This window comes from Strix aluco, chromosome 9 (genome assembly GCF_031877795.1).
Source record: "Strix aluco isolate bStrAlu1 chromosome 9, bStrAlu1.hap1, whole genome shotgun sequence".
In the NCBI taxonomy this organism is placed as follows: Eukaryota; Metazoa; Chordata; class Aves; order Strigiformes; family Strigidae; genus Strix; species Strix aluco.
Window position 1 is genome coordinate 23,102,395 of NC_133939.1, and position 25,337 is coordinate 23,127,731.

A 25,337-nucleotide genomic window follows, 5' to 3' on the forward strand; every position below is an offset into this window, starting at 1 on the left:
TATTTTAAAGTTCTCCTTTCTTAGCAGGTTCTGCAGAGTGTCACAAGCTACACAGGCCAACTGAAGAGCTTATATCACAGCAGCTATAGGAGAGCTAAGCATTGCTGGGTGACCAGCAAGGCTCTGAATGTGCATTACACCTGACATTTAAGAAATCTCAGTTTGACATTTAAGAACTCTCCAGTTTTGCAGTTATGCAATCCCAAGAGGACTTTAAGTATTAAATTAAAAAAAAAAAAAATCAGATGTTTAAAAATTTATCTTTATTCGCACGTGTGCTGACCCTGCAAAGCTAAAGTGAGGTTTCATGAACTGAAGGCCATGTAAGTGTTAAGATCCCCTACTGATTTACAAATGGATGGCTGATCTTCAACTAAAGAATTAAGACATACCCACTGCAAGCCAATTAAAATACTACTTTTCAGTTAAAAGGTCTGATTATTAAAGGTCACCAGTAGTAAAGTGCATTTCAGGTACAAGATACTCTGTAAGTTAAATGCTTAAAAAAAGGCTCACCTTTCAAACTCCCTTGTTTTGGTACATTCTTGGGCTCCTTTACTAATCACTATTAAAAAGTCTTGTGTTAAGACAAATGGCACACGCTCTCTTTTATAACCAAATTTTTTCTTCTTGTGATCGAGGAAGTGCCCAAAGTCAATGTGAAACAGCTTGGAAAGACAGAAAGGTATTTTAAGATTAGTAATTCCTTGTTTAAATGATGTTACAGTATAACTGATAATTTACTTATACTTCAGATGGATTTTTTTTTTTTAAAACAAACTCGTATCAAGGTGAGAGATGACAGTTTTAGAAAAACATATCTTACTTGTCCATCGTCTTTTACCATGATGTTACTATTGTGGCGATCACCAATGCCCAGTATAAAGGTAGCAACACAGTAGCCAGCACAAGAACGTGTGAACAAGTCAATAGCTGCATCATACCTATTGAAAACACAAAAGGAGACAATTTCCTCCAGATATTCTAATAATATGAAAGTGTAGATTTTCTTCTTTTTCTGTTTTTTTCCCTCCCCATTAAGGAAGGCCCAACTTCTACTATCTCCTCTCAGTGAAGCAGAGTTCCTCGACTTTATCAAAGTAAGGAAGAAATTCAGCATACTCTGAAAACAGTAGTACCTGCAGTTAAATCATGGAACAGTAAACTATCTATTAAAGTGACTGTCCCTCTTTTGAAGTTCAGCAGTTTTCATTTTGATGAGCTACTGTTAAAATACAGACTTAAGCCATATCTTCAGTTATACCTCCAACTTACACTTTGCTGTTGAGAAGTCACACAACCAACCACCCAAACTCATTAGAAGAGCTACAAGCAGCAATACTAGGCAAACAAGGGCAGGAGAAAAGAAAAAAAAAACCCCACACAACAAAACCACCAAAACAGATGGGATATAATTTCCCACTTGATAAACTTTAGTTCTCTTGAAGTCTCCATCAAAAAGAGAACATGAACAAGCAAAACAAACAACAGGAAGTCTCACATTTCTCCTTTGTTCTTGTCCTTGAGCCACTGATGCAACGTATGGCTGTTGAACTGCAATGCTCCTTTTAAGCCTCCTTTACACTGAATCTGCATGATCGTATGAGAGCTCCTCACTACCTCGATGAGTCCCACACAGTCACCAATAGACAAACAACCATAAGGCAACATCCTGTAAGATGAAGAGTTGATTTGGTTTTGTTTTTACAGAGTTAAGTTTTAAGACAGCAAGCAACAAGCATGTTTGATAACCCTTATCAGATGTCATCTGTTTCGTTAGGATATGAAAATCTGTTTTAATGTTTTATAGGTGTATAATCATTAGTCTTGTGGAAAAAACACACCAGATACTAGTACAGTAACATGCCAGGCACTGTATCCACCAATGTCATTCTTCAATTTTGTATCGGGACAAAAGGTTAAGGCAAAGTTTTACTAACATGTTCTTGGAGGCCTTGGAGAATACACTGGAAAAACTCTTAAGCATGATTTAACAAGATCTATTCAACTACATTCAAAGTGAAGTTCTAGAGACAGAATCTAAGCATTCAGAAAATGATGTTAGGATTTCATGGGTTACCGTAAACAAGTAGCACGTAACACTTTGTATATAAAACCAGCACGGGACCTTCAAAACTGGTTTCCAAATAGTACCTGAACATATTACAAAATTGTAACTGGAATCTACAGTCAGCAACATTACAATTTATCCAGATGTTAAATGGACTAACTGTAAACAGGTGTTTATTCATGGACTCTTTAAAAAAATCATAAATCGCTTTTTGTAATCTGTAAGTGAAACTCAAAGTATAATCTCAGTAGCCCATTTTTCTCTTTACAAGTGGACGAAATTAATTCTTCTGCTCCCCTTTCCTTTCACCAGTCTCTTTCCTTGCCCTCCCCCAAAGTCTATACTTCTTGTTATATTCAGAACACTTTATCTGAGAAAACCAAGTCAAAACCAATCTTTTATTTAAAGACTGAAAGAAACATGGCCATTACCATGTTTAACATCCTCTGTTAAAAGATTTGGGAAAGGGGGTCATGTACCTAAAAGCAGACCTTTTCTCTCCCAAAGTTTCCTTTTTGGAGTGAAAGTGTCACACCTACAAACAGCCTTCTAGGAACAGTGGAGTATCAAGAGTTTTTCTGTGATGCCATGGTAAAAAAAACAGAAAAAAGCAATCTAAGAACCTGTGGAACACCACTGCAATGTATAGCCAGTGGCAGAGCTGACTGCTGGTGCTGCTGAGGAGGTGGGCTTCTCTTTGGATTAAGAATGCTTTACTGCAGGTACTAGAAGTGTATTTGTATCTGTCTACACTTGCATTGTTAGATAAAAGTCTAATTTGAAGGTTAAAATGAAACAGTGAAATCCATCTATTTTCTTAGGGATGTGGCATGAATTTTGGACTGTTAGACTTTCTGTACCATAGAGACATGCAGTTTAGGGGCCTTAGTTGGACAAGTTGCAATTTCTAGAGCCTCGAGAGATTTTCTTTTTGTCCACTAGTGTAATCTGTACCTTGGTCAAGATTCAGAGTCCATCAGCTGCCTCATCTTGCATGCTCATTTCAGTCTTTCAGTACAGCAGATGGACAGCTGGGAGTTGTTTTGATTAAAAAAAAAAAAAATCAGCCTATCACTTACACCATACCTATTCAACTTCTCAAGCTCCGTGCTGCATCTTTAAAAGAATGGTGGCAAGATGCGGGAGAGGACATGTTTTTGCAGATTTCCATAGCTGGCTACTCTTGGAAGACATGAGCACTGTGAAGTGTAACTCTGCAAACCATTCTTGGACAAAGCCATAATTCTGTCACTCATCACAGTACTAGAAACAAAATAGTTGCCCAGGTGCATGGGAAATGTAGACCAATAGGTCCTTTTGTCTAGGTGATGAGGAAGTGAGAACTGGGTGTGCAAAGAACATACTTGGTTTGACAGTGCAGAGACAGCTCTGTTACACCACAACCTAAAAATCTACCGTACAGCAAACACGTATTTGGAAGTGCAACCTGTCTACCATCAGTCTTCCAGAAGCAGAACAGTTTATACTGGATGGCATTCCACAGAAACTACTGTACCCCACAGACTATTCAGAGATGGAGAAGCTGCATGCACATCAGACTGGGTAATACCTACTTTGTGTACTGAAATGAAGATACCAACTACAAAGAGTCATGGCTCAACAGGGCTGCAAGTTTGGCAACTTGTTCAAAGCAAATCCTACAGACACCATTGGTAGCGTGGCTACTGTGTGTTAGCTCTTGTAGCCATTCCTGGTATGTAGATCCCTCATACCCACTTGAATGAGACTGAAGTATTTTTCAAATACAATCTTATCTTTACAGAATCTAGTAGTTTAGCTAACTGAAGGCTATTAAAAAATAAATTAAGAAAAAAAAAAAGTCACTCTAACATGTACAAACAGGCCTATTTATAGCATTTCATTTTATTACCCTTGGGAGAACAGAAGCAATCTCTGGCAACAAACCAATGCAAAACCCATTAAGAACAGTATTGCTTGAGAATGACCTCTAATGCTTACCGAAGATCAAGACCCTGATTTTGCCAGATGTTTTCCATAATTCTAATTATCTGAAGTGTCAGCATGTCCTGACGCAAGTCTGGAATAGTCAAATACATAAAGATTGCAAATTTCATAACACCAGAAAACTTTGTTACATCTTATTTTATTTTTTCCCCAAAAAAAGTATGTCTAAAGGAAATGAGGCTTGCATCGTTTAGTGTATGTTTTGTTCTCTCAATAGAGAAAAGCATATTTTAAGTAGTTGACAATGAATATAAATTTGTGGTGGTGATTTCAGAGCTGTTTAAAACTATATACTAAAACCATGACAATGGAATTACAGATTACACATCTATAATATCTTAAAGACATTTTCAAGGAAAACACCCGAAGAATTAGATGGTATCATGTTCCACCTCAACGGACTGAGCATCTTGGAACTTACAAAATTTGTACGTGACTGAGATAAATGTTTGTGCATGCTTAATTTTTCTGGAAAAGAAAATTGCTTTACTCAGATGTCTTTTTAAGGTTTTTTCAATATATGTATTTTAAATACCTTGAAAAAAATACTGAACAGTTGGTTCGGAAAATAAAGAGATACATAGCTTTTGTATTACACTTATTTTTCCTTACCGTCTCCATTTTTAAAGATTATCTCATTGTTCTGAAATAACAATTCAGACATAATATCTGGGTTTTCCCAGTTCAACCACAGGGGTCTTTTTGCAGATGACATTATCCTGCACTCCTCAAGCCTATAAAAGAGATAAGGTTTCTATGAAATAGGCATAATTTGATTCTCACACCATGTTTCTATAATGCTACTCAGCTTTCCCTGTTTTATTCAAACTCTTTGAACTAGTATCAAATTAAAGATGCATGGGTAACCAACAATCAACCACTTTTACTTTCAGCTCCAAATTTAAATTAATAAGTGTAATGTTAACCATTTGCTAAGCACAACAGAAAAGATGGCTATATTGTAAATTTTCCTTTGGCAGGGTGTGTTCCTTACAAATGGAAAAAGGACTGCAGTTCCTGTCACCTTAAAGGAACAGCTGTCATGTTGGTCCCTAATTTGTTAAACCGTACATAGAAACTACTTCACTCTTTATGAATTACTCTTCTACATATTTTATTCAGTTATCTTTGAAGATACTAACATTTAGTATGTTAACATTTCATCTTAACATTGTTAACATTACTAAGCATTGATTAAATATCTAGACAAACTTCAAAACTGAAAACGATACCGAAGATTTCCCAGTTGATGCGCAGGATTAAGAGGAGAGATAAAACCTTGTAAAGCATCCATAAAATCTGGCCGTCTCATTTGTTCAACAAGAAACTTCATCTGTACCTGATAAATAATCACATTCAGGTTTTGAGAACACTAGTTACATGTAACTAAAAGCAAGTATCAGATTTTAGCTTTGGTTTTAAAGCATGGTTTTACACAGTTCCAACATAGCCAACTCCGCTTAGTCACATATTACACAACTTGAAACCCTTAACATTAGTTCTGTTGCCTTAAGAGGCAGACAATGGCAACGCACACAAAATATTACAGCTTCTACTGAAGTTAGCATTAATACTTTTCTAGTTAATAAAATTAAACACAGTTCTAAGTAATTCCTGTGACTCAACAGCAACAGTTTTGGTATGTGGACAGCTTATAATACCTTCTGGGTCTCATCTTTTTTTTCCTGCTTGAGAATATCTGTGAGGTTAATTAACTTCTCCATAGCTTCCACCTGCCTGCTCAGATGCTTTAGGTACATTCCACACGCTCGACAATAGGACTCCAGAAGTAAACCAAACCTCTGACTTACAGTTTTATTGTGCATTTCAGACCTACACAGAGAGGAAGAACAGTTATAGCTTAAAGACAAGACTACACATAGGTGCCAAAAATGAAGCTACACCTTCACCATCTTCCTGAAGGCTGCTTATGGATCCCTCTTTTCAGGTAAATAACTTGTATTGACCTCCCAAAACTCATCTCAGACTGACTGGACTTTGCAACTAATTCAGCACAGGGTTTATAGGCTTTTCTCTCCATTCCTTCTTGCTCCATCCTGTCCTTTTCTACCCCTTGGCCTTTATTCAAAAATCCATGCTTCCAGAAACTCTATAGTAAACCTCAAGCTTTCAATTCAAGTTCCAGATTCCTTTGCTGGGAGTCAAGCTAGCCTGTTTCATTTTCTCCTTGTCTCATTTAGCCAATCCCAGGCTGTGGCCCCTCTAGTTTCCTTGTTCTTACCTACTCAGTCTTCACAGAGTCATAAAATACATCCCCTCAAACAAGTTAATCTCTTATGCCTGATGTTTACCAAGGAAAGTAGAAAACTGAAAGCACAACAAAGACTCCTTGATCCTATTTCTGTGTCTGATCATACTATCTTAGAACAGCATTTATAGGAACGACCTAGCTACAATCCAGTATGCTGTAGGCCGATTTATGCTCAGCCTCCTCAACACCAGGAATTACAAAAGCCCATGTTATACTTAGTAAAAAAGACCACTGAGATATTTTGGTTATCATCAAGCTCTATAAAGATGTTAATAAACCTGTATGAACACTTATTTTTCAAAGCCTTATCTGGTCAAATTGGGTTGCTTTCTTTAGGTCTCAACCATTTGTAAAAATTTTCTGGAAGAAAGACTGGTGGGGGGATCTGGCATACAAAATAACGTTCAAACAGCAGAAATCTGTGAAAGTTGTAAACAGCTAACAATATGGGAGACTTCCTTAGACTGCCCTGCTTTTAGAATAATCATCATTAGATAAAAATAAGTACAAGTATTATTAGCTAGTTTTTGAAACTGCAAGGGATGACTTATTACTAAACTATGCATTCAAACTCTTAAACAATATAGAACAAGCTTTATTTTAAGTGGTAATATTTTCTGTAAAAAGGATATTTAGTGTGCCATGCCTTAAGAACAACTAATTGTTTACAGCTAATAGAAATCCCACCACCCCTTAACATGATATTAAGCTTACTTTAAATGCCAAAAGAAGAAATGTCCTATCCTTTGATTGGTCAGTGCCTTCTTGAGTAAAAATCTCACAAGCTGATTATCTAAATACTGTTCATATTTCAGAACCTAGTTAAGGATAAAGAGAAAAAAAATATCAGCTGCAGTTATTTCTATGAACAATATACAGATTAAAGGCAGTTAAATAAAAAGCAATCTATGTTTTACATTAAATTTTGTCGAATGACTGATCTCGGTATTAATACTTGCATGTGTTAGGATTTGAACAATATCTGCTAACAGTGCTTTGGCTGCCTCTATTTCAGGAACTTACCATCTGATGCTTCCTTTAATGTTACCAAATATTTTAGCCTCAACTTGCTCAAAATTTTGAGAAGATGCTTCTGCTTATCCTTTCCCCATATGTTAGGACAGCTGAAATAGCTGCCTGTTCCAGTTGGTAGAACAGTTTTGCATCTCTGCAAAATTTTGGCATTTAATATCAACAAGCAAAACCACAGCACTACAGAACATGAACTATGTTTCATCTCCTCCTACCAAATAATCTGCAATGCAAACAGATACTTTTGATGACCTCTTTTTCACATCATGTTAACTTTTGATGTATTGTAACCCTCTATGATCAAATATACACAAGACATAAGTATACCAAAATATGCTATATACCTGTACTAGCTGGATTAAGTACTGAGACAGTTTGTCATCTGTCAAGTACTTCTCTAGACACCGAACTGCAAAAGCTCGCACCATTGGATCTGGATAATTACAGTCCAAAAGCTCCATTGCTTGCTCTGGCTTGATTGGAGGCCAATCTTTTACCAAACAGTACATCTGTGGACAAGAAGTCCAAGCACATCACACATTGCCATTGATTAAGAAGTTGTAATACACAGCTGTTAGAAGGTATCATCAGACAGACACAAACTGTATCTGAGTAGAAGCTGTTTACTCGTCAGTCCTCTCTCAATAAACAATTTGGTATTAGTTGCCAGCTGACTTTGTTATTTTATCCACTATAAAAAGAATGAAAACAAAACCTCATATTTAACTGTAATTGACAAATCAACAACCTAACAAGTCAATTATAGCAGCAATTTGATCATCTAAGTTTTCATTCAATGTATCATGCACACATAACACATTTTTAACTTCCAGAAGTTTCTTTGAAATAGCATATTTTAAAGCTTCTTCGATACTTAAAAATCAATTCAGTACTATGTTACCTGGGCCACTTCATCTCTAGAATTCCATTTAACAGATAAAAGTAATTTGGGCAGAATTTCTGGAGTATTCACACAATAGTGTCTGCAAAAGAAAAAAAAAGTTCTATGTACAAAACATAATTTTTGCTTTGATAACCATCTATTATGTTCCCTCAGTCTTGCACCTTTTTCTTCCTTTGTCAGCAGAATCTGATCAATACCATAAGGTGGTGTCAGGATCCATGCATGAAGGTAATACTGCAGTCATGGAGGAAACAAACTAAATTCAACAACTTCTCTCCACGGGCTTATGCACCAAGACATCAATGCAGATGCTTAAAAGCCTTTTCTAAAACACTAACTCCAACAATACAGAATAAAGAAAAGGAAGCAAAACCCAAGACAATCATGACAAATTTGAAGTGAATGGGGTGAAGCTTGACTGTGACAAGGTTCTTTGATTTGGTTTTTGTTTTTAAATACCTGTGGCTCCAAAGGAAGTCCTTCTCTTGCTCAGTGATTTCAGACAAAGGATCTCGTGTACATATGGCTCGAAGTTGCTCCTTGTCACTTTCTCTTAATTCATTATCTCTAGCTATTCTGTTACTCTGCAGAGAGAAAGTGGTCCATTAACCCTTCATACATTCCCTTGTTGTCATAGAACATACATGAAGTGAAGCATTTTAACAGCATAGCAACACCTATAGCTTATGTCATGCAAATACTATCTTGCTTTCTTTTGTTATAACTGAGGACTTCGAATTTAAAAATATAGAGATGAAAGACAAGGCCTTTGATTTCTATAACTGCTTTTAGTCACTACTGGGACAAGAAGAGGTACATTTCAACTAGATCAGCTGTGTGGTGAAACAGTAGCAGTTGACATCTGATGAACAATATAATACAGCACAAAATTAAACCGGTCATTTCTGTCTCCAGTTTAGAGATTGCTGAGAGCTGCTGAAAGGAGTGAAAAAGAATCAAAACTGAAGAAGCAGAATATGGGGGATGAACCTAGGTAAGTAAGAGGTAGAACACTGTAGGAAAGCCTGAGTAACAGGAAGACTGGAAAACATTATCTAGAATTAGTATAAGATATTCCCCAGAGAGCACAGAAGACAGAACTGGTACACACTGAAATTAATTTTACCTAAGACTTCATTTATGAGAACCAGCTTAGACCAATGACAGAGGTATTGAAACTACTACTACTTGATTTTTCACAGCTCATGTGCCAAGTTCAATTGTTCTCCTATATTTTCCATTTCTTAGTTAATGTGTTTTTCACAAAGCAACATACGAAATGCAGTTTGAGGTTTCGACTACAGAATAAATTGCACTGCAAAAAAGAAATCTTAAGCAGCTTATATTATTGCCTTTAGTATAAAATACAACTGTAATAAACAAGTTTGACACTTAAGATGAAGCTATCCCAAAAATTCTACAAGAGTTGAACAGTGTTTTTACAGTGAACTCACATTCTTCACACCTGTATGATACCTACTACTACAAAAGAGGAAAATCAACCTTTCCAGGTTTGAATTGTTTAAACTGTAGAACCTCTTGTTCTGCTCTTTCCCTAGGCAATTTCTACTGAGCACATTAAACAAGATAATAAGCAAGAACGAACTGAGCTTGTCTGACAGTTTTGTTGACGGAAATTTTCAACTGGTTGAACTAGTACTTGAAACAGAAGTACCTACATGTGTTTCACATAAATGCATCTAGCTTAAAAAAAAAAGCTGAAGAACAATCTGAAATTTCTGGGTAGGAGATCAAGGCACCCTTTAAAAGGTGAAGTGGTGTTATTTCTAAGAATACGTACAAATATCGAAACAGTTGTCAGGTTATATCACATGATATCTACTTTAGACTGGAAGTTCTCTACATTTACCTTTAAATAAATTATGTGTTCTCATGTTAGGTTCATTATTACTACATGGGACAAGAGTATTCTGGCCTTCAAGCTTACATCTACCAATATTAAGGTATGAATCAACCAATTCACAGGATTTTTAGTACCTTGCCCTGTTAGTGATAGTGCGAGATCTTAGCATACCAACATTTTTTTTTTAATTACCATTCTGAAACACATGGACTGGACTTAAGTGTGGGGAGAAATTATTCAGGGCTACTCTTTATGTGGCACAGGAAAATTTCCAGAACACATTCTTAAATATTATGGGAATGGATACAGTGCAAGTAGCAAAGCCAGAGTCATTCTGTAAGGGAGTTAACAGATAAATGACTTTATAAACACCCTACATAAGATCAAATAGTTGATACTGACCAAGTGATTAAATTGTACATATTCATCTTGATTCCAAAAGACTCATCCTAAAGAATAAGTCAAAAAAGTATAAAATGTACCTGCATAGTGGGTCAGAAAGATCATAGTTTAGGTCAAGCCCAGAAGGAAAATGCATTTATCCTGTTGCGTCAACACCAAAAACTTGAAATTCTATGAATTGTGGGACAGTAAATTAGTTTTAATATTTGAAAATTTGTTCATATTCGAGATATTAATGGACCTGTAAGTGATCTCTTATAAGTATGTATTGATTTTAAATGCAGTGTAATGCATTTCAAAGTTAAACAAAAGAGTTATGCTCTTTGCATCATAACAAAAACATTTATATAGAAATCATACCTCAGTGACTGCTTTGCTGATTTTGACCATTTCAGACAAGCATTTTTTACCTCTTTCAGATATGGCCAATGCTACACAGTAATCTAGTATCTGATTTTTGAATGAGTAACAAGACATTGCCTTTTGACTCCCTAAATATAGTTAATATTACAAACAGCTATAAATATGCACAGTACCTGAATATTGAAAGTTTGGCTTCAGGTCTCAAGATACCACACATTAAAAGATAAAGGGCACAAATACAGTGCTAAGAGATAATAGTGATGTTCAAACTTGTAATTTAATTCATTTAATGAAATATGATTTAGGAAAGGATCAGTAATAAGAGGATTTTAGCAGACAACAAGGAGAGTTGAAAGAAAAGCGGCATGAATAATGAGAGAGACCAAAGCAGTGATACACAGTTTGTTTCCCTGTCAACTTAGTCATTGATGTAAATAGGCTGTCTCCATATTTAACCACTATGACCTCCTCCTATGGTATTGTAATGATTGTCACAAAAAAGACGATAATTTGAGACTTTATTTTACCTCAGATTTTTTTTTTTTAAATTGTAAAGTTTAAGTTGATCATTACTTCATCAGTGAAGTAAGAGCTTACTGTCCTCACCACTTTATTTTCACCTACAGATGGAACAAAACAAGTTGAGGACATAAGCGCCCAGGTAATGGCTTGTGTCATAGCAAAGGAATGTTTATTTACCAAGAAGTCAGCTGTCCTTAAAACACTTAAGAACCCTGCAGCACTGCTCAGTCACAATACATATCATAAACAGATACACCACTCTACGATGGACTTCTTGCAGAGTATCGAGAGAAATCAAATGCCTACAACCCTTTCTTCAAGATATGTTGAGGTGGCACTGTTATAAATATCACCAGAATTACCAAACTGGAAGCTTGCTAACACCTACACATTTTTTGGCACAGCGAAACCTTCCACCCTGAGACTCTTCTTCACACAGACCACAAAGCTCTCTTGGGGAAACCTTCAAGTCTTTGAACCAGCCTCCAGAAGAAAGTGTAAAACACACCAACTAATTTCACAGCCTTGTCTTTAAACACGTAGCATTTTCAGCTTTACTGCTTTTCTTTTCTTCTCCTTTTAATCATCCAAAATGTGCTTTTAAGAGAGCTCCAAACCTCACCAAAAACTCAACTGTCAACACAGAGATTTTCTTCATGGAAGAGAGGAGATAAGGACCACACTCAAGTGTATGCCAATCAATTACTTTAGAATTCCCTGCACTTATGGTCATAACTAGCCCATTAAATAGCCAGTAAAGAGTTATAAGCACCTTTAGGTTATGAAAGACACCTGTAGACATGAAACTGCAACAAAATAGAAGAGTATCATGGAAGGAGAATTACAACTTTTGACAAGTTTAACTAAGTAGTTTAGACATCTGAATTAGCAATATAAAAAACACCAAAGAGACCCTAACAGTTTGCACAGTAAGACAGTTTCTCTTTAAAGTGTTCTGGTTGGTCAGTTTACCAGTAATATGAAGAAATGAGAATATATTACTCACTTGGCTAAAAACAAAACAAAAAATGGATTTCTTCCTTTCACAATAAATCAGGATACACGAAAAAAGTTTTATCACAAATATACTGAGTAAAACAAATTATACTTTTGTATTTTAGAAGTTAATCTTGAAAGGGGAGTTCGTCTTACCAGCCCCGCATAGCTGTAGTTAAACCCCAGTTCACGTGATATAGTCCAATTGGCATGTTCTTCAATCACTGTCATATCAGGAAACTTTACAGGATTGCTAAACCAATCAAATTCCAGCTCCAAACATGGAGTTTCCTATATAAAGGGAATTTAAATTACTTTCTCTGTTGAATTGTAACAGCATATTTTGAAAATGCACTCCTAAAGATGAAACTGGCATACAAATACTTACCTTATTTGGATTTGATCCAGTAACACCAATAGGATTCAACAAATCCTCCAGCCCATGAGGCACTGCCCAAAGATTCAAAGCCATTTTCCCAGATACAAGAGTGTCTGTGTAATCAAACATGTTTATATTTCCCCAGGCCAATGGGCAGTGCTCCTTAAAGAGATTAAAAGATGATTTTTCAGTGTCATCTATTAATTACTGCAGAGTGAGCCAGGAGAAATAACATTTTCACCCCAGAGCAAGCTGTTACATCCCCAGACTAGCTGAAAGCAGGTTGTGGAAGCTGCACCGTATTTTTCTATGAATGACTGTCATGGCAGTCATTTTGCAGAATGGTATCAAAACACTTGCAAACACATGCTAATATTTTCCCCACATCAAAATAACTAAAGCTCGTGAAGAGAAAGTTTATCAAGGCCTGTAGTGACAGGACAAAGGTGAACAGTTTTAAACTGAAAGAGAATGGGTTTAGATTGAACAAGTCACTTTTTTTTTTACTGTGAGGCTGGTGAGACACTGGCACAAGTTGCCCAGAGAAGCTGTGGCTGCCCCCTCCCTGGAAGGGTTCAAGGCCAGGCTGGATGGGGCTTTGAGCAACCTGGTCTAGTGGAAGGTGTCCCTGCCCATGGCAGGGGGGTTGAAACTAGATTATCTTTAGAAGGTCCCTTCCAACCCAAACCACTCTATGATTCTATGAGTCATAAACCTGGTTGTAGACAAAGTAATATATAGCACCTATGACGCACACCCAAACCCAGAATTTAATGATGCTGGTGGCTAGAATTAGATGGCCATATGAAGATTCTTAAAAATGGCTATTTAGGATCTTGCATCAAATGCTAAAACAGCATAAGATTTCTTTACTTTAAAAAAAAAAAAAAATCAGCTCTAAACTCAAGTATAAATATTACCTTTTTTTAATAAATAGGTAAGTTACTTATGGGTTTAGAAACTTGAATTTAAAAGCACTTGCACCTCAGAAGACTGACACTGATCTTTGTGTCTGGCACTACAGTATAGACACTATTTACAACATTGAATGGCTAAACTTTTCCATGTTGCTTAATTTCTGACTAAAAAAAAAGGTAATCTGAATTAGATACAAGAAAAGAAAAACCCTTATTTTAATCAGATTCAAATCAAAAATTGCACTAAGACTCATTGCCAGGACAGCATTTACCAAACATCTTCCTAAACTTGACTTAAGTAGCTTTTGTTTGTTAGTGTATTAAAGCCATGAAGTATTTTACCTCTTTAGCACCCTTTCGGCCTTTAACAGAACAGATAGAAAGGCAGAGCCGAGCAGCACGTGGAAGATCAGGAATGTACATATCATATGATAGCCATTCATTCCATCTGCGAGATTTAAAAAGCAGAATAAAACTAGGTTAAAAGAGCATGGAGACAACTGCAATCAATGAACTACTAATACTAAAAAGCATCTGTTATATTCCCACCTAAACTGTGTATGTGCATAAAGAGTACACCTTCTTACTGAAAAAGGGTCCTCCTACATACATTTGACCATGTCTACTCCTTTTGGGAATGGAAACTTCCCCAATTAGCCTTCCAGCACCAGCACCATTTAAAAAGTCATGCTGGGTTCAATTCCTGCAAACCGAGTAACAAGTTCACTCACTTTCACTCTTGCAAACCTACTGACTGCAACTGTCAGCGTAAGTATAACCTAAAGATAATGGATTTGCGTATGTGTAAGGTTTAGCTTGTGAAATATTTTTCACTTCAGGGGAAAAAAAAAAAGCAAGTGGGAAAAAAAATGTGGCCTAGCTTTCAGAACTCAACTAAATTTGAACTGCTAGAAAATAAAAAGGTAACTGCAAGATGGGAATAACACAAATATAACATAGCAATCAAATACAATATTCCTGACAGTAATAAGAACACAGATTGGTTCTACAGGAATACACATTTTGTTTTCTTGAACTTCTCTAAGTAGGCTTTATCTCCTTTATCTCTCAATTGGCAGAACTGTGCTTTTGAAGAGGAACTTCTGAATACAGTTTATTTTCCTAAGCGGATTGCTGTGCTGAATTTTCTCAGCTGGAAGAGGCAACCGTTTCCAAGGACAGCATTAATTTTTCATCATGTCTGTAGCTACTAAAAGCAGAGCTTTACAAAGAAGTAACTGTCCAAGCCCTTCTCTACGAACAAAGAAACTGGCAGATAAACTTTAATTCACTTTTCTTATGTGTTCATTTCATATAATACAGATTTGTGTGATTATATCCATGTTTTCAAGTCACATCCATCACCACCTTTCCAAGATTTTCTATCTAAAACTTAAACTATCAGTTCAAGTATAGCTATCTTTGGGGAAACTCAGAGGGAGAGGCTATTTTTCAGTAACTGCGTATATTATTAGGCCCTCTAATTATAACACTTAATCATATTAATAGAAAAATGTACAAAAGTATTTATATTTTTTGAAACTTTCAAAAATATTAAGTCAGATAGAAGACGCAAGTCAAGAATGAAATCTGAACACATACTTTACATCTTATCCCAGCAGATGCTGAAATTTCACACCTCCTCATTAGTCAATGTTACAAGCAGAAATTCAACATCTTTCAGATATCTTTTCTCAATACGTTTATATATGCTCATATAATGCTTCTTTTTGCACACTAATGGCACTTTTAAGTTCATGTGATTTATTTTTCCAGATAATATTCATGGTAGGTGAAATTTCCTGAAAATAATCAGCCCAGAGCTGGCAGTGACTTCCATGTTAGCAAATGATACCTATCTCCCCACACTCAGTGCTTCTGCTTTAGTACACCCTATACAATCACATTGCCTCATGCTGAAGGTGAAATCTGAACCTGCAACTGGAATACCTGCTATTGATCCACAGTCAAAAACAGAGCTCAGCCACCCAGAGCTATGCTGATTTCACAGTATTAATGAGTAATTATATTGCAGTTTCAGAGGCAACTGCAAATGCTTGTGTAAAACAAATCTGTTCAGTAAAGAAAATATACTATTATATGCAATGAGACAAAATGCTTACGGTTGAATTAAATTAATTCCATTTATAAATATAGGGTTAGGTAAAAACATTCTTGCAAAACTTAAGGCAGGGAATTCCCAGCAAGGAGCTCCACCTGAATAATGGCCAAGTCAAGCCTTTACTCCTTCAGAGCTATCATTTATGATGCCCTGGAAGTCAGGTTCTCTATAGACATTCAAGTACTCAGCTTACCTGGGATTAGAACAAGGCACCCTTTGAGTATTCACATTATCACACAAAGGTTCCCCTCCATGGTAGATACCTGTTCTAACATAGATCTGAAAACAATGTTAATATTAGTACTATCTTTGAAATGTTACTATAAACCATTTTTTTCACTGCTATCAACATATGACTACAACATATTACCCACTAATTTCCATCAAGTAAAACACAAAACTGAAAACCAAACAGCCCCAGCACCTCCCAACCCAAAATCATTCATGCTCTGCAAGGTGTGAAGCAAGGTATATATAAGCATACCCTTCCAGAAAAAATGCTTTGGTCTTTTTCCTCATTAATTGCAAAACCAGTTCTTAAAAATACGATAGTAAACTTGAAATGAGCTCTAAAAACACCTAGAATTTATTTTTAATTCCTCCTGTGCCTATAGTGAAAGAAGAGACCAAACAAATTCTGAGGAAGTTAGAGTGCCAAGCTTGTAGTATGACTTCAATGGGACTGAACCCTACTTGCCTTTTCTCCTTGATCTTCCCATACCTCCCTTTTTAAAATTGAAGATAGCAGCGCACTATCCAGCATCGCCGCATCAAAAGTATTCCCAACTACTGTAATACATTCTTAGACATAACCATTATTTAGAATGTAAGTAACATGGGTTTTGTTCTTCTATCCATTACACTCTCAGCTGAAGTGAGCTATACAAACTGAGTTCTGCTCTTATCAGGTAGAATATTTAGCTAAATACCACAACTCATGCTTTTTAAGTAGTACACAAAAGTTTTCAGATGCTAAAAAATGGCTGCATTTTTTAGAATTGAATGCTTAACTTTGTTATTTAAAGTGGTTTAGTTTTCTAATATGTTAAGTAACACCTCTTTTCCAGTGTAAATACAGAACAGAAAACTCAGGAGGGAAACAATGAGTGGCTGAAAACCATATACAATGCCATACAGCATTTGCCTTACCTTGTCTATGTCCCTGATGTTCACATTTACATAGGTTGCACAGAGGATCCTTATTCTGAGAGCACTATTTATAGTCCAGAGGGATTTGGCTGTAGCCTCTCCATTCATGTAGGGTGTGGCTGTAGAGATACGTCTGGAATAAGATGGCATTGTAAAGGTGTCCAGTGGTAGCTGGGTATATAGGCTTTCCTTAGCCATCAGCATCAGATTGGGCATGCGACCAAGCATTATACAGCTTCTTATATACTGCAAGAAAACAAAACCAAAATTCAGTATGCTTTCAAGGTGCACGCTCTTGGTAATCTGTAGCTAAAAAAATTCAGGAAAATATAAAAGTGTATTTAAAGAGCTTGTCATTGTTCCTGTATGTACACCCTTTAGTGTTTATAGTTCCTTCAGTGGTATAAATATGTTGTTGGGTAGGATTGCATAGTAGTGCTTCATACAGATTTTGAGAGATGAATAACGTCTAGAACAGTGGAAGGTTGAACTGGAGATAGAGAACAGAACTGACAAAATGACAAGTCAGGTTTCTTGTAGTGCTCCTTGGCTCCAGGGCAGCGCAGCACAAACAACACAGACTGCTTCCAGATTAGAGCAGTTCCTGGAAGCAGTTGAGCTGCTTTTGCATAGCATGTTGCTTAACTAGTCTGCTCTGCCGACCTAGCACAGGTGACACTGATACTCCTAGTCACAGGCAGAGAGCACAAGACAAATGGCAGACACACTCATTTTGGGTTCGGTTGTGCTTATTACCTTACGCTCAGCACTGATCCCGACAGACTCTAGCTGTAAGACTATGGTGTCCATTCAGGACTGAGCGCTGAGAGCCTTTAGTCTAGCAACAGTACCACAAAATACAATGCGTTAAGACAGGTCCAGCCCTGGAGTGTAATTAGGAAGCTCTTTTGTGACACAGTAAAGGCATAGCAGATACTTCTGAAGAAACCACGCTAGATCAAATAGGTCTAGTGTTTGATCTCAAGATGACTGTGCAAAATTATTCATGTATGCCTGCACTTGTTCCACAGCTCCCATAGAGCAGAGCTGCTTTTCCCATTACTCAGGATGCCCCAGCCCCCTTCTCTCCTCCACTGCTCTGGAGAGCAGATCAACAACCATTTTAAATGAAGGAATGGAAGCTGTTTATTGCAACAATACATTCCTCAAAGAGGAAGCAGCAGCAGTCTGTCAGGAAATCTACAGGGTAACATTGTTGTCTGTTCCAGAGAGGGCTGTTCAGATGCTCTGCTGTCAGCAGTTCTGCCTCAGTACTAAAAAAACCCAGTCAATGAAGGACAGCCAGCCACAAGGAAGATTTAACAATGGTTTATGTAGTGCTGGAAGTTTATCACTCCTTTAATAAGATCAAAAAATTTAAAGATGTAAGTAACAGGAAAACAAGCAGTTTATTTAGATTTTTTCCACCCCTAAAGGGGGAAGGGACAAGATTCATAGTAGCAAGGGTTGCCTCAATTTAACATCTGATTGAATTTCCTTTTGTATTACATCAACCCCATTCAAGCATAACTCACCTCTTGCCATCAGAAATCTAGGATATTTCTGAAAGTACCTACCACTGATATATCACTGGTGTTAGAGGCAAACTACTTCACTCACAGAAGAAAAGTTACACTAGTGATATAAATTCTAGTTTAAGTTATCTTTTCTCCTCCCCTCTCTTCTGAAGCACAGACTGCAAATATGCACACTACACACATGCATTAGCCCATTAGTTTAAAGACACATACACTTTTACTTCCTATGTTCTGGATTAATGTAATGAAAAAGCAAGCCAGTCATAAAATTGATCACTTTTCTCCCTCAAATCTGGATTATTTTAGTGTATTGCAAAATAAACCCATTATGTTACTCACCTTATACTGGCTCAGTGGATATTTTTCTAGCAAGTATTCATCACAGCCACACACTTTTAAAATGTATTTGCCCTGATACTCCAAGACACAAAGTTTAAGTTGTTCAGATGACAGCAACATACTTCGCGTTTTCTTCCTAATTGCTTCAGCAATAACTTGCTCAGGCACACAGTCATGATTGATTTTTAAGGTGTATTTCTGCTTATCATTGTTTGGCGAGACTATTACCCATATCACCACTATAATTTGCCCTAGAATAAATGTAAAGTAATGTTAGGCCTACCATTTTCAACACCATTTCAAAACAAAAAACACAAATCCAAAAAAACCCAAACAAACAACTCCCACTCCCTGCGCCACCACAGAGACGCTGTGTACTACTGAAAGAAGACGTAGACAAGATTCATAGCCTAAACTGACAGAGGGTTTGTAAATTTTACGTGGAAATACCTGTGCTCGGTTTATTTTTGACTCTAGTGTAAAACTTTTACCCCTTGACATTAAGAGTATTTTCTAAACTGAATTTATTTATTTATTTAGCCTTCAGGAAAACAGCAGTAACTTTCATATTTGAGGACTGCAAGATAACTCAAGTGATTCAGCAACATTTAATTCCAGATTTATTAATGTCAAGGAAAAATGCAAAGCCAACAAGCTGTTTCTGCCTGTTAAAAATAAAAATCACCTCTATTTACCAAGTTATATTTCAAGATTTAGTTATTGCAAAATATGTAATTTTAAGTGTTGTTGTCTTCCTTTTGAATCTACACTCTATCAAGAAAGTTATTCTGAATAACTTAAGGTGTAAGCTGTTGCTAAATACAGCACATAAAGCAGTGATTTCCCTAAGTCACCAGCTGTACTCTGATTTCAAATCACTGAAAAAAAATTATGTTTCTATTGTAAATATTTATCTTACCTTTATCTAGTTTATTGTATATGTGTTTGGGTAGCTCAGGTGAAGACTCTACATTTGGAGGACAGACATATAATGCTCTACTATGTGGTGCGTTGGCATCTCGAAGATCCACTGCTTCTTTACAAACATTAAGAATATTTCTTCTGAAGTCTTGTACTTCGGGATCCTTAACCATGTCAAATTCACAGACAGGCATGCCAATAGCAAAACCTACAGCAGTGAAGAAGCATGAGGAAATAATTGTAACTGATCATTAAAGCTAACGATTCCTTGTATTAGTGACAGAAAAAGAACGCTTTAAGCAAAACACAAGCTAATATATGTGTGTTAACTACTGGTTTCTACTTGTATATGCAATTGTTTTATTTCATTCAAGAACAACTCAGTTCTTAAGTGTACTCAGCAGTTACAAAAAAGGTTAAGACAGGTGTACATTCACTGAAGATCCTGGAAGCCTTAAATCACCACTCACAGCTAACACTCCTCCTGGAGGAAAAGGACCAGTAATAAACTTCCTTTGAAGTTAGCACAAAGTCTCCTAAGTGTACCAGAGGAGCTCTGATGTCCGATTTTTTCTAAAACCCTGGCAGGATTGTTGGTAGCTATCACGGACATAATCAACTTTGCTTATAACTGAATGACAGCTATTCAATTCTTCCGATGAACTACACTATTTAAAAACGTGACAAGCACTCGCAAGAGATATTGAACTTAGTTCTTTGGCATAGAGCGCATCGTAAGAGTCCATTTCTCTCAGGTCCTCTGTCTCAGATGTAATTCCATTTACTTTAATGAGATTACTTGCATAAATAATTATTTATGCATGAATGTTCAAGTGAAAACTTTCAATTGTCCTGTTGCATGATTAGCTAACCACTGTTCTCCCAAGTCTTGAACAGGTTAAGCTTTACAAAACAGTAGTAGTTTACCAATGATGCACTCATAACAATTAAATAATTTAACAATTAGGAGCACCCCAGAACAAGTACTTCCAGTTGACGAGTCTCTACCACTGCAATGTACATTTGTTAGCAACGAGAGTAGGTGTGCTTGTACTGCCTGAATTTAGATACTTAACCTAGATGCTGAAATATACAATATCCATTGAGAAAGCACAGGGAGACTAGTGGAGAGTTATACGTTACTCCAGAGATGATTCAAAACATTACAATTTGTCTCCCCTCTGCCCCTCCAAATGCAGGTAGTTTTGTTTCCCTCCACCCTCCATGCTCTTTTTCTAGGAAAGGGGGGGGGGGGTCAAACCACCTCCTTTCTGAAATTTTACTTCCTAAGAAAGATAGAGCAGTATTAAAACATCTTCTAGAGTGAATGTGATTTAAGATTTGTAATTAAATCCATAATTTACAGTTCTGTAAACTTCAAGACAAATTAAGACTGAGTTCCCAAACAACAGAACACACTTTGCTCTGTAATAATATGAAATCCTGTTAATAGTAGACAGCAAAAAATGCCCTCTAACCCACATAAATACGTACAAAGAAAACACTTTACCTGTGAATGAAACATAACAGCAAAAAGAAGCTTAAGTCACAGTTTATGAATGATCAACATCTTTGGACATTTGATGCAACACCTGACAGTTACGAAATGCAAACTTTGACAGGTACAGGTAGCAAAACACAATCCATCGCAATTCTCTGTTTTGTATTTTGAAGAGAAGCCAGTTAAACAGATTAGCTATGTTTAAATAAAGATAATCTCACCTATTTCTCTATTAAGAATCTTTTCTTCTCTGTTACCTACTGGTTCAATGACTTTTAGAAAAGGCTGAAATAGTCGCAGGTCACAAAGTCTCCGTGTTTCATCAAAAAATTCTTCTCTTTCTGCTTCTTGTGTAACACTTACAAAAATGTAAGAAGATTCATCTTGAAGGAGCTGATAGAGAGGGTATTTTCTCGCTTCTTTAAAGAGTTCATGTTTAATAGTTAGTAAAGTAGCCTCACGGAGGCATTCTAGAGTCACTATCATTCCATTTGGGAGAAGACACTCCACAAGGATCCTCGGTGGCATCAAGTGGATGCCCCATAGTTCACCAGATGATGGCCGTGGAGGCATTTTTAAGTCTTTAGATAGCTTTGTACTGGAAGTTTTTCAAGCAGTGATTTGTGCGAGCAAACCTAAGTAAAAATCAAAAATTTAAATATTAAATTTAAAATAAGAACATCACAAGGAATTTCAGATAAAATCATTCAAATACCGCTTATAATTACAGATGAATATTCATGGCTATATTTCACGTGAACTTTATAAAACTGATGTCTAAGGAACTCGTATTTGGTGTAAATATCTACTCAAATAAGACACTTAATACAGAATCACATTAGTTTGGAAAAAAATGCCAATACGCCTACAGTCTTAAAAAATAGACAATTTTTTTTTACCTGAAGTTTATATTTTATTATTAGAACATTTAAATAGCATGAGGGATGAAAATATCTAATATTCAAATTATTATTACAGCAATTTTAAAGCAAATCTCAAACCCAGCTCTTCACATTTTTAATTTGGGAAGAGAAACATTTATCATCATTTGGATGAGATACAAACCATCAGCTCTGCTCAGTTTAGCCAAACCAATGCTTCAATCTTTTTTTTTTTTAAAACTTTTTCTCACCCCAAACCTTTTAAGTATTCAACCACCACTAACATAATAGTTGTAAGTATTTAGTAAAACCTCTAAACTTGATTTTAAGAATCCATGTACACACAAAACATGGCCTTAGCTTTTTTTAGATCAGTATAAGCCTCTCACACCAGCAACAAACCCTTTTTTCATGAATGAGACAGAAGAACTGAGCTCCATTAATACTTTTTAGTTGGGCTTGTTTTATTTCAGATCAAATCCCCGTTCCAGTTCCCTCTGGCAGCCACATGAACGCCTCTGCCAAGCCAAAGGAAAGGAAGGGAACACATGTCTGACCTTCTAGTAGCACTGCCTTATGCCAGCTAAGAGCAGGTACAAGAGAAAAAATAAAATATATCTGGACAGAGTAGAGATGTCTTATAGCCCAGTGTCCAAGAACAGATGCCAAAGAAAGAACATAAGAACTAGGCAGACATGCAGAGATTTTTCATCAATAAACTCTTGCAATCGCTACCTAATCTCCTAAACCAGAAGCAATCTTTACATATTTATGAAAGAAATCCATCAAGAACTACTGAGTCTGTCCAGGAAGTTTTCACGCACAAACTGTTCGCATCCTATGACAAGAGTGAAGAACATTCCGTGTTACAAAATATTTGCTTTTCTTTGCTCTGAAGCCGGCTACTTTCACCCGATATCCCAGACTTCTTGTAATGAAACAAAGTTCCTTATCTTTGCATTCATTGCTCGGTCTTAGGGATCCACCAAGTCATCCCTCCTTTTCCATAACAGTCCCAGATTATTTAGTCCAGATTACTTAATACAAAAGTAATTCTGTATTTTTAATCCACGTCACCTTCTCTGTATCTTTTCCACCTTTACCATATCCTTTTCACAAGGTAGAAGGGGAACAGCCATATTTGCACACCACATTCAAGGTCCAAACTGAGCACACGTCTTCATAGTGACATAATATTTATCATCGCTTTCCTAATAAATTGGGTTTCTAACTGTCACTGAGCAGCAAAGCATTTTCACTGAACTACATACCATAGACCTAAGCTTTCATTGCAGAATAGTAGGTTACATCAAAGGCCACCATACATTATGCAAATCTCTAACAGTGCATTACTTACACTTAGCCCATAATTTCATTAACTTCAGCACATACATTATGAGAGTGGCAGTATCAACAGACATCTAGAGCAGTCCATTGTCCACTGGGCCATTAACCAAGAGTCCTGAAAGCGCAGGGCTAGGACAACTACCAGGCTACTATTCTAAAGCCATTCTTAGTCACCTTTTAAGTCAAGAACCTTCTTAGGACTGCCCCTCTACCTTAAGTTTCTTTCCTTAGTAGCAGAAAGAATAGAAAAACCCAAACCAACAGCTTCACATCTCTTCTGTTTCAGCAGCTTTCTGAAAGCTCTCACCATGGAAACACAATGAATGCTATGCTTGCCCTTTGCTCAGCAATTTTTAAAAATATATATTTATATATAAATATATATTATGTGTATTAAAATATACACAGAATTATAAATATATTTTAAATGATATATGTAAAAAAATAAAACCATGATCCTCATTTCTGCACTTCTATGCCTTGGTACTTATTTTCTGAAACATTTTCTTCCAAGTACATCCAGTACCTGCTTTTACCACACTTCAGATCTTAAAAAGAAGCATTAGAATGAAAATGATGTTTTTGCAAATCCACAGCTTCCTAAGCAACTCTGAGTAGCAATAGGGTTGTCTTTTTTAAACCCTCCTTTGTAGTTGTAGTTTGGGGTTTTAAAAATATCAACAAAAGTACTGAAGTGCCACTGCAGGTTTAGAAAAATGCTTTTCCACTAACACCTCACGCATATTTAGAAGGGCTTTGCAACTGACTTTTTTAAGAAGAGCTTAAAGAAGCTATTTTATTTTCCTCATTGTTGTAATAGTCTCAGTGAGCAGATGCTGAAATGGAAAGTTCTGATCACACTCACAGTGCATTTAAAGAGCCAAACTCGGAAAGCTCAGCAATTACAAAACATTACAAATGAACCCAAATAACACCGTTTAGAGTAACTTGGAGAATTCTGAATTACCAGTAACTATCCTCAGTTTACAGATGAAAAGAAACACACAAAAGATTAAATAGCATCTTTTTGATCAGGCAAAGCATGAACAAGACTCCCTCTCCATCCCAGTGAATCACATGCTTATTTATGTTTCTTAATTACAAGCATAGGCTGAAACACATTACTATTAAGGCATATACCAACACAAAAAAATCAAAACAAGAACATGCAGTCATAAGAACTTTTCTATCCACACATACAAACAATGATAATATAGAGGGACCACAATCCAATTAAATATTCACAACACAGACTGAGTTTATACCAGCAGTCTTTTAAGTTCAGTTCCACAATACTGTTGAGGCTCCTCTGAACTGATGGTTTTAAGAGCCTGCCTTCTCCCTGCCCGAGGTGTTTCTTGGGTTAGTTTCTGCTGTTCTACCTGCCTTATCAAGACTACCATGGAGTCAGATGAACATCAGGGTCTACACAGGGGAGTGAGCATGACTGCAACAGTGTGGAGCTAGTTCACCTTCAAGAATTGTGGTTGATTCCACTGCAAGTTTTTCCTCCCTCCCCACCAATAACTGCTAACAAAGAAACAGAGGCAGGGCTGGGGGACACACGTACACATTAAATACTTTTAGACAAGTATCTTCTCAAAATAGATGTCGACCATGGCTTTTTAAAAATTTAAAGTGTTAAAAGACAGCTCAATACCATTTCTTTAAAGACTTGCAAACAGTCCAAAAGGGACACCCCAAAGTCTACACTCTTTTTAGAGCAACTGCACGAAAACAGCAGCTTTTGTTTTAAACTGGGATACAGACATGTGCTGGAACAGGGCGCATAGTCATTCTGTGTGCATATTCATTTTACTTGCACATGTAA

General features: G+C 36.5%; 1 protein-coding gene and 1 long non-coding RNA gene across 9 annotated transcripts in view; one reads left to right on the top strand and one right to left on the bottom strand.

The window, feature by feature from the left end:
- The window catches only part of LOC141927213 (uncharacterized), a 23,342-nt gene extending 11,431 nt beyond the window's left edge, over positions 1-11,911 (top strand). The window contains exons 2-4 of the long non-coding RNA XR_012624328.1: positions 5,889-6,005; positions 9,181-9,259; positions 9,825-11,911. This is a non-coding gene — a long non-coding RNA (uncharacterized LOC141927213). The remainder of the gene's footprint in view (positions 1-5,888; positions 6,006-9,180; positions 9,260-9,824) is intronic.
- PIK3CA (phosphatidylinositol-4,5-bisphosphate 3-kinase catalytic subunit alpha) overlaps positions 1-25,337 on the bottom strand; it is a 47,183-nt gene that overhangs the window by 7,758 nt on the left and 14,088 nt on the right. For all 8 annotated transcript variants that reach the window (XR_012624327.1, XM_074834221.1, XM_074834227.1 and 5 more), the window contains 19 exons: positions 21,500-21,913; positions 19,776-19,985; positions 18,857-19,107; positions 16,980-17,225; positions 16,024-16,109; positions 14,051-14,156; positions 12,801-12,953; positions 12,569-12,703; positions 8,725-8,849; positions 8,263-8,344; positions 7,706-7,870; positions 7,044-7,147; positions 5,719-5,890; positions 5,290-5,396; positions 4,670-4,791; positions 4,052-4,130; positions 1,502-1,672; positions 827-944; positions 517-668 (listed from right to left, as the gene is read on the bottom strand). Coding sequence is in view for 7 of the 8 variants with exons in the window: in XM_074834221.1 (XP_074690322.1) it covers positions 517-668; positions 827-944; positions 1,502-1,672; positions 4,052-4,130; positions 4,670-4,791; positions 5,290-5,396; positions 5,719-5,890; positions 7,044-7,147; positions 7,706-7,870; positions 8,263-8,344; positions 8,725-8,849; positions 12,569-12,703; positions 12,801-12,953; positions 14,051-14,156; positions 16,024-16,109; positions 16,980-17,225; positions 18,857-19,107; positions 19,776-19,985; positions 21,500-21,851 (2,936 nt within the window). In the remaining variant the exon portion in view is untranslated. The remainder of the gene's footprint in view (positions 1-516; positions 669-826; positions 945-1,501; positions 1,673-4,051; positions 4,131-4,669; positions 4,792-5,289; positions 5,397-5,718; positions 5,891-7,043; positions 7,148-7,705; positions 7,871-8,262; positions 8,345-8,724; positions 8,850-12,568; positions 12,704-12,800; positions 12,954-14,050; positions 14,157-16,023; positions 16,110-16,979; positions 17,226-18,856; positions 19,108-19,775; positions 19,986-21,499; positions 21,914-25,337) is intronic.